Source organism: Molothrus ater, chromosome 9, assembly GCF_012460135.2.
Source record: "Molothrus ater isolate BHLD 08-10-18 breed brown headed cowbird chromosome 9, BPBGC_Mater_1.1, whole genome shotgun sequence".
In the NCBI taxonomy this organism is placed as follows: Eukaryota; Metazoa; Chordata; class Aves; order Passeriformes; family Icteridae; genus Molothrus; species Molothrus ater.
This window is the reverse complement of record NC_050486.2, coordinates 23,269,270-23,282,635: the sequence shown is the minus strand read 5'-3', so window position 1 is coordinate 23,282,635 and position 13,366 is coordinate 23,269,270. Positions and strand designations below refer to the sequence as shown.

Sequence of the window (13,366 nt, the reverse complement as noted above, 5' to 3'; positions counted from 1 at the left end):
GAGGGGGGAGAGCATGGGAGGGAGGGGGCAGCCAGTCCTTCCCCCTGCACTTGTCAGATGCAGATGGGACTGGCAAAGTTTGTTTGAATAAAAAAAAAAAAAAAGGCTAAAAAAAAAAAGGGGAAGAGCAGGAGGAGGGGGGAGGAAAAAAAAAAAAGATCCTAGAAATCCAAAAAGGCTCATCTGGGAAGGAGAGAGAGGAGACCGAGAGGAAGCGGGATGCAACTCAACCTGACGCTGATCTGCTTCGTCTTCGGGGGGTTCCTGCCCGACGCCGCGGCCCGGCGGGAGCAGATGGACACGGGGCAGTGCGACCTGCCCCGCTCGGTGAGCCGGGCCGGGCCGGGCCGGGGGCGCGCCCGCCCGCGGGGGATGCGCTCGTGTCCGCGGGGCGCGCGGGGGCCGCGGGGCGCGGGCGGGACGGGGGCGCGCGGACGGATCCCCCCCCCCACCCGGCTCCGCGCACGCGGGCGCGCGTGGCCCCCACAGGTGTGGCGGCGCTGCCCCGCGGAGGGGCCCGGGCCGCGTCCCCCGCGGCAGTCGGGGGTCACGGCGGGACCCAGCCCCACGCGGGCCTCATGGTGCCCGTGGGCTTTGCTCGCTGCGAGCCCGCGTGGGGCTGGTGCGAGGAGAGGGGGAAGCGGGACGCCCGCTCCTCCTGCCCTGCGGGCAGCCCTGAGGGTGGCATCGCTGTCTCCTTCCTTTGTGCCCCTCCATCACTGAGCAGCCCCTCTGTCTCCCCCGCAGCAAGGAGAGCTCAACTCCTTCCTCTGGACCATTCGCCGTGACCCCCCCGCTTATCTCTTCGGCACCATCCACGTGCCCTACACGCGAGTTTGGGACTTCATCCCTGACAACTCCAAGGCCGCCTTCCACGCCAGCTCCAGCGTCTACTTCGAGCTGGACCTCACGGACCCGTACACCATCTCGGGGCTGGCCAGCTGCCAGATGCTGCCCCACGGGGAGAACCTGCAGGACGTGCTGCCCCGGGAGCTGTACCGCCGCCTCAAACGCCACCTGGACTACATCAAGCTGATGCTGCCCCACTGGATGACCCCGGACCAGCGGGGCAAAGGGCTCTATGCCGACTACCTCTTCAACGCCATCGCCGGGAACTGGGAGCGCAAGAGGCCCGTCTGGGTGATGCTCATGGTGAACTCCTTGACGGAGACGGACATCCGCTCCAGAGGGGTGCCGGTGCTCGATCTCTACCTCGCCCAGGAGGCCGAGAGGATGAAGAAGAAGACGGGTGCGGTGGAGCGGGTGGAGGAGCAGTGTCACCCGCTGAATGGGCTCAACTTCTCCCAGGTAAGGAGGCTTCTGGGCCTCGTGTCTTATCCCAGGATATGGGGTGTATTCTCCTTGCACTTCATCAGCTGATGGGGGTGAACCCCAAGTTTCTGCAGTGGGGTGGTCACTCCTGGGCCTCCAGAGCTTTTGTGCTGGGCTGCCTGTTCTCCATCATGCCGATCCGTGCTGCCTGCAGAACCCCCGTGATGTGCGTGGGGAGTGCTGCGTGTGTATCACGTGTATAATTTATTTGAGAGGCAAATGTCCAGGGTGTGAATGTGTGTGTCTGCTTGCCTGCCACTTGTGAGGGAAACTTACATGCTTCCCATCCTGTCCCGGAGCTGGGCAAAAACTGATTTTTTGTTTGTTTGTTTGTTTGTTTTGAAGTAAAGCAGCTCTGTGGTACTTGTCAGGAAGAGGATGAAGCATGAACAATGAAAATAGGAATTTCCACATTGTTCAGATTGATTTAAGTGCATGCAAACTGTCAGTCGTCTTTTTAGTGGTCACTCCGGGTCAAAACAAAGTGGCTCATGTTGCCCTTGTACTGGGGAAAATTGAGTGTGCAATATGCATGGGTTTATTTCATTTTAGAGCAGGTAAATTTCAGCAAACAGAAAAGGATGTAGGATAAGAAACAAAAGTTATTGGTGTAACTGGACTCCGGAATTCTTTCAATGGATTTAGCTTTAAACAGCCAAATACTAAGCCATGAGATCTATTTCATTTCAGTGGATTAATGAGGAACACAGTAACAGCTATTGACTTTGCTTTGTGGAACTGTTTATGTGAAATGAGATTTACTAGAAATTGAGGAAATGAACGTGTGTGGAAGAAAACAAATAATCCGGGGGAGATTTAAGATGGTGTCAGTTACTGCTATGATATTTCATTTTTAACCTGCTTTTCGTCATTAGTTTTGGGTCGGTCTATGTCCAGCCTTATCTTACTGTCCTACTTTGACCAAAAAAATTCTTGGTGATGTTGGGGAATAAGGATTAAAGGACTAATCTTCGGTGTGATTAAAATGTCCTTAGAGTGCCTTCACCCCCTGCTCCCCTGAAGTCCAGTAGGAGCTATTTGAAGGGGAAAAAGTCTGGCTTTCACTAACATTTGGTTCATCCATATTTTAACTAGGAGTCTTAACTCTGCATACAGCCTTCAGAGCAGATTTGTTCCATACACTTTTGAATGTATTTTCTTGTTTATCAGCAAAAAATAATTAAAAGAAAGCCCCTCAGGACCTTTGCATTATTTAACACATGTCCAAATCAAGGAATTCGTTTTACACTATTTTCTCTGAAAGGTTTAAGTGCCTATCCTCTCTGTTGAGCCCCTTCTTTAAGGTGAGGTAAAAATAATTAACCATTCCACACATCCTATAGTGTTTGGTTGTATTAGGTCAAAAATGGCAGTTACAATCAAGCACATGAAAGCACCTGGTTAAAAACGTAGCACTTGGAAGCCTTTTAAATGTGAATCATAGTACATTTTTTTCTTTTCAGAGAGAGTGAGCAACAGAGAAAGGAAAAGGGACAGAGTACAAAACTCACTGCTGCCCTTAACCATAATTGTTTCTCTGTCCAACTTTTAAATAGAAACAAAAATTTCCCATTCATTTTACTCCAAAAATAATCTAAAAAGAACAGTAAAGGTATTACTGCTATTGGCAAGCAAAGGACAGTCATTTATGCAAAACATTTGTGCTGATTAAAAGAATACATTCCATTTTAATTGTTAGAGAGAATTGACAAAGTTGCTGAAATAGATCAGTGTTCAGGAGGAATTTTCCTAGATTGAAGCTTTTTCTGGGAACAAGGCCACCATAACAACAGGAGACAAAATTAAACAAAACAAACCAGATATTTATTTTCTTGCTTCCTCTAGATTTCCGTGCATCCTGACACCTGGCTAGTTGTTTAACAATAGTAATTTGTAATGTTATCACACCGTCTGGCAGTCCTACTGCTTGGTGTATTACTGTGCTAATTTAGTGGAGTGGATTAGTATTGCAAGGTTTCACCTCCCAATTCCAGGTCTTGGAGCCTTCCTTAAGCAACACATAATTAAAACCCACTAAAATGGAAATCAGAAATTGAGCAGCTTTTGTCTCGCAGGGTGTTTGCACAGTTTGATGAGAACATCTGTGATAAATTATAGACCCAAATCTGCTAAGGGCATCAGCGGTTTTTTACCTGTTTTCAGCATTACTATTACAGGAACACTGCACATTATTTCTGCATTCAGAATTCAGGTTTTAGGACTGAGCCTTGCTGAATCATGTCAATGCTTTTGTTTCCCACATCCCCAAAGTCCAGTATTTTTGCCCTAAGCAAATTATAAAAAAAAAGACAAAAAAAGCTTTTTTTCCCTACTTCTTCTCCTCAAAGGCAGCTTTGTGCTACTGCAAATATTTAATCTGACTACATGCACCAAATCTGTTAATCTGATACCGTGAGGAGGAGGAAATCTAGGAGTGGTCCCGGTGTGGTACTTGGTTTTGATCTGCTCTGAAAGAAAGTGGATACACTTGCATTTTTGACCAGGAACGATCTTTGAAACGTTCTGTGCGTGGCTTTGAAATGTTGATTGTCTTAGCCGGATAAAAAGATTAAGGTGGCTCATATAATTAGCTGCTTCCTGGAGAGCCAGCTCCTGCAGGTAGGGCAGGGAGCATTGTTTTCTATTGTAAACCCCGAAACTTTGTAGTTTGATGCTCTGCTCCCCCTGAAACCCTTGCACAGTGTTTCCTGCTGCTTTTCCACATCACTCCCATCCTCCTGCTTGGATCCTGGGGGGAAGTGTTATCCCACCTCCTGGGACTCTGGCAGCTGCTGGTCCGGGCCCTGGGTATGGACGAGCTGGTGTCAAGGTGTCTGAATCCCAGCAGAAGGCAGTGTTGGGAGCCTGGATGCAGGGGAATTGGTAGCAGGCTTGGGTCAGGTTGAAATTTTACTGCTCCTTGGTATTTGAAATTTCAGGGTTTTCATGGGAGGTGGGACAGAAAGAGCTGAGGCAGGTGAAGAAGAGGAAGCAGACAAGTTTGTTTGACAGCACTGATGTTTATGTAGAGAGTGGCCAGAAAAGGGCAAAATCAAGTTGGCCAGGGCTGCGAATTGGTGAGGGGTAGATGACATTGCAGGCCTTCTGTGGAATCCTGGCAGAGGCACTGCAGCCACTACTGGCTGTGAGGGCTCATCCCTGTATTTTCTGAGGGCCAGCTGGGATTAGGGCTAAACTCTCTCTCCTCTTTGGGACTCTCATGTGGGTCTATGATGGGAAGCTTTCCCCAGGCTATTGTTGGAGTAAGGAGAATTGTGATGGTGGCTCCTGCAGCTGCTCAGGTCTGGTGCATCCTCCCTGATGGCCCAGGGCTGTCTTGGGACCCCCATCACCCTGGAGTGATTGCAGTGTGTCCCCACTGAAGGTCTGTACAGTCAGCAAGGGGAAGGTCTTACTGCTCTACCCCAACTGCTGTTCCCTGGGGAGGTGGGTGGCATGTCTTGCTTGTGTTTGATCCTGTTTCTCAGCAGGATCCACAGTCCCAGACAGTGTTCATAGCCCTTCCTCCACATTAGAACTAAAATCCCTTTCCCATCCCATCCTATCCCAAGCTTGCTCTCCTCAGGGACGGTCTGCATTCAGCTCATAGCGGATGCCTTGAATCCCAATGTTTGTAGGGGAAATTTTGTATCAAGGTCCAGCTTCCTGCCAGCCTGTTGGCAGGGAAGCTGTCAGGCTGGTGAGGAGCTGCCAGCACCCCCTTCTCTTCCCTTTGGCTGTTTGGGAAGCCCTGACTCTGGTCTCCTCTGGCTGGTATCATTTCCAACTGCAGGGGGAGATGTTAAATATCAAACCAGTGTTGATTGGATCAGAGACGGCCTCAAAGAAAGAAACCTCAGACTGTGCCAGATTAAACTTCACACTTCACCATTCTCCCCCTTTCATTTCTTTGCCGCCTCATTCTCTGCACAAATAAACCTCATCTCCCCGCTTTCTACCAATGAGACAGCATTCATGGGGCAGGAATGACTTTGTTAACAAAATCAGTTTTCATTTCCCAGGTCCTGCTGTTCCATCAAACCCTGGGACATGGCAGCTTTGATTACTCTGGTGATAGGATTAGAGGGGGGAACAAGTGCTGGTTAATAAAAGGCCCATGGGTGGTCCATCATGTTTGGTCACTGACAGCTCTGCAGCCTCGAAGCTGGACCTTCAGTGGCAAAACAGTAATATACACAGTAATATATAGGCAGGGCCACATCCTGGACTCTCTATTTAATGTGCCCTGTCCTCTTGAAAAACGAAACATTTCTGTGATCACAAAGCTGGGATTCTCCAAGCTGACAGGACCAGTGTAACTGACTTCAAGAGAAATGTACTTATTTGTCCTAATGAAAGATCAGGGCCCAAAGTTTTCTGAACTGAATTAAAGGGCTCAGTTTCAGAGCTAGCTGACTTTTGATAGTCTGCATAGTTTATGTGAGGGAGTATTACTGATTTTTTAAAAATTTTTGAAATAAAAATGAGTTTTGCCTAGTAGAAATGGCATCTTCTTGCTTTTATAGAATTTCAGGCTTTGTGAAGGGATCAGGAGTCATCAAAAACAGCATTACCTGTTTTGATTGCTGAATGGTTTGAGAGAAATGTTGTTAAAGGGTTTGATTTCACATAGCTATACATAGTGCACATAGTTTTCAGCTTGCTGGCTTTTGTTAAACTATCATTCCCGTCACCCCCTTATGCCCCAGGGTAAAAAAATTCCTCCAGCAAAATTAACCTCGGGGTAGAAATTCATATAGCAAAAATAGAAATCCTTCCATTTAATTCCTTTTAAGTACTAGTGGGAGCTGCTTTATGTCTTCACCAGGGGAGCTGTTGAGGATGAAACTATGCAAGTATTAAAATGACAGTAGTGGCAGTAACACCTGAAAGGATCAGCAGCTGACATTTTATAGCTGTACCCACATGTAGATGTTGCTCTGTACAGCCAGTGACTGTGTGCTCCTGCCCCACAGCCCCTTGGAAGGCTCACCCAGGCATTTGATGGCTATTAAGAAAGCAGCCAGTCACTAAGGATGGCTCGAGGGGCAGCTGGCAATTCATCTGTTTTATTTATTGTGTATGTAACTGCCAGAAGTGTTTGTACAACAGGTCGGGTATGAGCCCTCCCTTTCCCTCTGATCCTTCACACCCTTGTTGGTAACATCCAAGCCCAAGGCAGGTGTACCTGCCTCCCACGAGCAGGTCTGGAGGATTCTGCTGGTTGATTTGTTTGCAAAATTATGGGTGCTGCCTGTAATTGGTATTAGGTAGGAATTATATCTTTGTAAGATGGTTCTTGAAAGGGCAAAATCCCCAGAAAACAGTGTGACACTCAGGGGAGTCCCTACTGTACCCGGGGCAGCTTAACTTTACCAGTGTATAGAAGTCAAATCTTGCAGAATCATGCCATTTTTTCCTGTGTGTGTTTGCCACCTCCGAGCTGCTAACCCAGTAGATACTGGGTTAGCCCCTGTTTAGTAAATGGTATTTTCACAGTGATGATTTTCAATCTGTTATTTACTGTCACTTTGTGATGCTGTTGCAGCAGCAGTCAGGATCCTCCTTCAGGCCCAGAGTGCTTTGCTTATAAACAGAATGAACCATTGACCCTAAAATCCTCCACTTGAAGTATAGTGCAACCTACAGTTCTCAGAAAGTCTTTAACAGCCTCCCCTCAGCTCCCTAGTGAGTAGCAATCCACGTTATAAAGGCAGCCCACATCATTTGGGCTTGCAAAGGCCAGAAATGATCTTACACAGGGGCACTCACTCACCTTGCACTCCTGCAGAGAGGAGATCAGTGGCAGGGCTCCTGGCAAAGCATATTTAGGGACTTCAGAGGGACATACTGTAAAATAACAGGTTTCCCCTGTGCTATGCTTTACACTGCAAACCCTTATTAATGTTTTCACTGTTGTTAGGAGTTGATGAGACAGGTAAAAGGCAGAAGAAATCACAGTGTTACTGCTTAAACCATGGGGACTTTGTGTGATTTCTTTCATCTTTTGGTCTTATTAGTGAGGTTCCCTGCCTGCTTGGATGAATGACTGTAAACTGGCATTCTCAGAGGACAGTGTTTAAGTTATAGCAAAAAATGGACATTTTCAGCAATGATTGGTATTTTAGAAACTTCCTTGGTTTTAACTTTCAAGGGTCAGTGTTAGAAGAGCCCCATTTTGCAAGGAAACATATCTGCCTTGTGTTCTCACACTTTCCCTAATCCCTCTTCCAGGTAGACTGCCAGTACAGATGCTCAATGCCACTATACTTAAAATCTGCAGAAAGCACTGTAGGCTGATGACAAAATTTCAGTATCTTTGTGAATCTCTCAAATTATTTCTTGGTTGCAATTACTAAGAGATTTTTTTCTGAACATGGCAACAATTTTTGAACTTAATACTCCTTCTGTAACCCCAAAAGCATTATAGTTTCCATCTCGCTTGAGACACCAGAAATTAAACTGGTGCCTGCAGAGCTTAAAAGTGCACATATCAGTGTTTGAACTTAATACCTCAGTTCTTGGGCTGGAATTGGAGCAAGACTATGCTCTGTGCAGAGTGGGAACAGACATGCAACTAAACTGTAAGACTGGCTGTATCCATCACAACAGCTAGTAGTTATGGTGTCTCAACACCTCCATGAATTTGCTTTTTCTGGTGCTCAATGGAACAATACAGCTACCTTGTAAAATTGTACTGTTTATTTGATCTAATTGTCATTTAAAGGCACGGACAATGAAAAGTGACTTGGTTAATACCTGTCAGAAGCTCAAGCAGGAATTCACACTCATGTCTGCTGCTTTTATCACTAGTTATTCCAACACCAGTCATTCACATTTGGATTTCTAATATTTTAGAGCTTCTGGTGCAAGTAATTTCAGGACTTCTAGTGCAATATAAATGAAAGTTGGTAAAAACTTTAAATTAAAACCATGTGCTCAGCATTTTGAAATGGATGTTGTATGGCTTGAGGAGGCTCATTAGAAAAAGTATTTTTAGTTTGAATGAGATCAAAGACCCAAGATTTTCCACTCTGAGGGTCATTTAGCATAGTACTGGACACCCCATTTCTTATCATACATAGACTCCCATAGGCCAGTTATGCCTGAAGAAATCATCGTCCCTGAAATATTGTAAAAATTAGATTTATTATCAATGGACCACTGCTGATCACCTCTGTCCAGGCACTGCAACAATGCTGAGGGGTTGAAGAGTCTTGGAGATGTCAGACGTTTATTCCTGACTTCCTCAAAATTGCAGCTCATGCCAGTGGGTAGCAGTGTTGGAAATGACAGACTGAATCCTATGTGTTGTATCCATTCCAGAGTCCCTTGAAGCCAGGGAAAACACTGAACCATCCCCAGAAACTCCTAGTAGCACACAGAGAAAAGATTGTAAAAAGAAAAAGAAACAAATCTGATATCTTCTTTTCCTAGGCTCAGTTAGTGTGGAAGTTATGAAGCCTTCCACATCAATTCCAGTCCAGCGGTTCTTCATGCTTGGGTATGCCTGCAAAATGGGAGTTAGCTAAGATGGGGCAAAAAGCTAGGAATTCAGTCATTGGCAGTTTACTTAGCTGTATCAACATAATTAAGGAAATAGCAACAAATGCTTTATGTTTCCACCAGATTTAATTAAACTTACTTGATGCTGCTACCCTAACTCTTCCATTGGGGCACTCGTTGGGAGACACAGATATCTCCAATATATAAAACAGAGAAGAATCTGCCTTCATAGTGCAAAGCAATATTCATCAGACTTCCTTATTGAGCCAAAGAATGAGAAAAAGGAAACAAATCTTACAGTTATTTTCTAACCTCTTTCCATTTTAATAAAAGTCAAGTTATGAGGAATACAGGGAAAGTATTGCTTTCAAGTAGGCAGTTCTGTGTCTTGAAAGTATCCCCTCAATATTTTAGAGACTGTACTAAATCCAAGGTCTCCATTAGGCTCCCTCACTTTTGTTAACAATCACAATGAAGACTGATTATTCTCTGTACGCTTTCTGCCACTGCACAAATTTAGCTCTCCTTTGATTTCTTGCAGCCTTTTCCTATTACAGGTGACAGCATAATAGTGATGGGGAATATTTATTTAAATGTGAGACCAAATGCTCACAGTGCAGGAGTTTGCAGAGTCAGCAGAGAGGGAGAGGGCAAAAGGGTGATTTGAGAAACATGCCCAAAATTTTGAAGGTCTTTGTATTCCTGGCATGTGATTGATTTACAGTTTTAGAAATGATTACTGAGATAAATGTTATGCCAGAAGGAAGTGTGATGGGATGTCCCAATGTGTCTTGTTGATTCTAAAACACTGGTAAAATCATCACAGCACTATTAATTGTAAAAATGCTAAGCCCTACACCATGAGAGGAACTGGTCCTGACATACTGGGAGTCAGGTGGGATGCTAACTTGTAGTTTGTTTTCAAACTGAAGTAATTCTTTATTTTTGGGATATCACAGGGGCAGGGGAGGTACAAGTGTGCCAAAAGGGCCTAAAAATATTATTTTCATACGAGTTAATGATACAAAAAACCTTTCTTTGTCATAATGAATTTCCTGATTAAGACAGGAAAAAGCTAGAAAGAGCATTCTCAAAAAAGCTCATTGTCTGCCTGTTGGAGCAGATAACTCACAAACACCCAGAAGTGAGCAAAGTCAAGTTTTCTAATACAAAGTTATGGCCAAATCAATTCTTATATGGCTTAGCCTTCAAACAACTGGGATGCAGTTCAGCTCCTTCAGCATTTCTCCTTTCCAGTACCAGAATACCAAGGAGATAATACCTCCTCAGTCCATGAGACCAGGTTATACCATCCTGAAATAATTCAGGTGTTTGGTGGCAAGATGAAGTTGAGAGGCTCAAGGCAACAGGCCTTTGCAGGCATGAAACACTGTCTAGCTTTATAGATCTGAAGACTGGCATTGGCCAGCTTTTTACCCAGCTAATTGTGTGAGGCCAGAGAGGATTTTCTTTATTAACTTGAGTGGCTTGGCTGTGAAATGAGACATACTGTATGTACAGTGTATAACTCAAGCTTGCTTTCAAAGGAATTTTTGTTGAAGCTGGGTATCCAGAGAGATCTGAGCCTTTAACATGTAGTCATCTGAAACACACTCTAGGAACTTCATAATTTAAGGTCAGCATTTGCACTGGTTCATGTTCCAGTAATGGAATAGTGCTTGCTTTAAAAACATACTCAATTTATATCTAAATGTACAAAGATGGGCCTTTTTCTTAAAAATAAAACTGACAGCTCTGAGCACTTGCTGTGCGTTAACTGTGGCTGGATAAGCTTGGAATGGATTTACCCTGTAGGGACTACAGCATATTATGGCTCTGAAGTGGAAAGCAAGCATCATTGATGAACTTGTACATTCTCAAAGCTGGAAGTATTAGCTGTTGGGAATCTTGCAGTAGTACCCTTTTGTATTTTAGGAAGTACAAAGAGCTAAAATCTCCCAAAAGGTGATGTATTTTGGCATATTTTGGATGGGTTTTGTGATTACTGACAAAGAGATCCCAGTGGAAGATATTCCTAAGAATGCAAAACACAATCACTAAACCCACACAAGATCCCTTATCACACTCTCTCTAAAGTTGCTGCAGATTCATTTGAATTACACTGGAAAGATTTATCTCTAATTAATGGAGCACTCTTCATTTTTTAAAATTGAGTTGTTGTGCAACACATCAAATAACAATGTCATAACACATCATAAATCAGTTTGTTCAGTGAAGGATTCCACATGAGTTAATCTAACATCCTGGACACAGTTCATGAGCAGTTAATTTTAGCAGTTCTCTTTGATACATATCAGTTAAGGCAAAGCAACTCCAGCCATTATGGAGTACAGTCAAAACTGGTTAACGGCAAAGCAAGTACAGACAAAGATTGTTCACAGATAAAGCCTTTGGCAGATCATTCAAGGGATCTTTGCTTTATATATAGAACAATTGTAGTTCTAATACCAGCAGTGCAGACACTCTGGGACAAAGAGAAAATACACACACACACACACCAAACCACAGAAGAAAACCACACACACCACTTGGTACTTGAGTCTAACAAGAAAGTCAAGCTAAAGTTCACCAACCCTGACGTAGCTACCGAAGAGCTCCATGGCAGGCAATGAGATGGGAAGAACCACCCCCAAAAATGCATTCAGGAATTATTCCCATTGTCAGTGTGGGAGAAACTGAGAATGTTTGATTTGAAACACAAAGTCATCCGGCGGCCTGCCAAATGCCATTTATCTCAAGGTCACTCAACGTAAATAACCCAAAGGTTAGCTCCAAAGCAGGAGGTAGCTGAACAAGAGTAGGGTAAGGGATTCCTCTCTCTTCCCTGTGGATGTTTGGCATGCTACTGACAAAGTTTTGAGGCCTGGCACTCCTGATGAGTCTGGTATATTAAGAGCAGTATAACACAGCAAAAGCAGAGAATAATAGCTGAATTTAGCATTATGGAAGGGACCATGGTTTGAGACCAAGCCACTAAGCTGTCGCACATTTTCTGCAAGAATTAATCAGGGACACTAATTAGAAAGGAAAACTTCAGCAGTAAAAAAAATTCTTTTGGATGCTTAAGTCTGAAAAGATTAATCCCTGTTACACAGTAGGGACAACCAATGTTTATTTACTGTTCATCTGAGTGATTGCATGAATTTTTCTGTTCTTCTAAAACACGAAGTATCACAACCTTCTTATACTTTTTAAGAGAACAACAAGTTTAACTGTTACATCAATAATCCATCATTATCAGTCAGGGAAGGAAGAGGTGTGTTTTCCCAAGAGTGCTCAGACCTGAGGGTATAGCTTGGAATATAACTATGGGAGAATCCCAAAAGACTTGGCACCTGTTCCCCTGTTCTCTGAGGCAAAGCTCAGTGTAGCTCCCACTAAAACAAATCAAACAAGTTGGCAATCCTTGTACTGGGAACCCAAAACTGTATCTCTTGAAACCAGGCAAGGTGTCTTTCCTGCTGGTTTATGCAGAAAGGAGTTTCAGGTAGATAAATAATTAATTAAGAGAATGAGGGAGAAAAGAAATGTTAGTCAATATTCTTCTAATTTATATGTGATTTCTGATAGGCTTAAAAACCAGAATAAGTAGAGTTACTTGTGATTTCATGTTGAATTTTTGATGCCATGAAAAAAGTGAACTAAACTCACTAAGTCAGAAGGAAAACTAAAAGTGTTTCAATTCAGTCAGCACCACTTGAGGTCACTCTGCAGAGTCCTGTACATCTGTGTGGCCTGAGCACCATTCCTTCCAAAATGAAGATAAGTAGGCTGGGCATGTAGATAAAGAACCCTGAGTCTTTGTATACACAACACAGACAATTTCATACCTGTAAGGCCTTACATAATGTGTGGGAAACTGAGGCATCACTTCAGAGGCTGAAATACCCCAACTATGTTACTGCATCTGGGGCTAAGACAATGATTTTTCCATCTATAAATTTCTCTTACACCTCTCAACTTATTAGTACTCCTAGAAAAAAAAAATATTTGTATGTGGAGGGGCTAGAGTTGATGAGATGGTGATGGGAAGGGGACATCTGGAGAAGTCCAGGCTGATTGTGAACTCCAGAACCTACAGCTCTTTGGGCAAGGGACTATGGGACACATCTTCATCCCTGGTGAATAGAGTGGCTCCACCCCTCTTTGCTATTTTAGCCCCTAAAGGAATTGTTTTTCTCAAATCCAAATGTTCTTGAAAAATGGCAGAGAGCGTAGACTTGCATCATTAGTAATGAACCAAGGTCCTGTGTGTTGCAACAACCTTTGTTGAGGGATTGTTGTGTTGAAAATCCACTGATTTTGGCACAAGCTGGAGAACTCAGCAGTTCCACTTTGCATGTCCTGCCATCATTCAACAGGCAGACCCTCTAGCTAGACATCATAGCAGGGCAGCCAGTTGGCTTCTCCTAACCTCCTTAGGTTTCCAGATGTCATAACAAAATGAGAGAGAGAGACTTAGCCATCTTCCATGTGTTTACGCTGAAGCTGCTAGGCAGAAACCAAG

General features: G+C 44.1%; 1 protein-coding gene across 1 annotated transcript in view; it reads left to right on the top strand.

Annotated features, from left to right (window-relative positions):
* The first annotated feature begins 219 nt into the window (after window positions 1-219).
* The window catches only part of TRABD2B (TraB domain containing 2B), a 262,469-nt gene continuing 249,322 nt past the window's right edge, over window positions 220-13,366 (top strand). Inside the window, exons 1-2 of the mRNA XM_036388349.1 lie at window positions 220-327; window positions 748-1,308. Coding sequence (XP_036244242.1) covers window positions 220-327; window positions 748-1,308 — 669 coding nt within the window. The remainder of the gene's footprint in view (window positions 328-747; window positions 1,309-13,366) is intronic.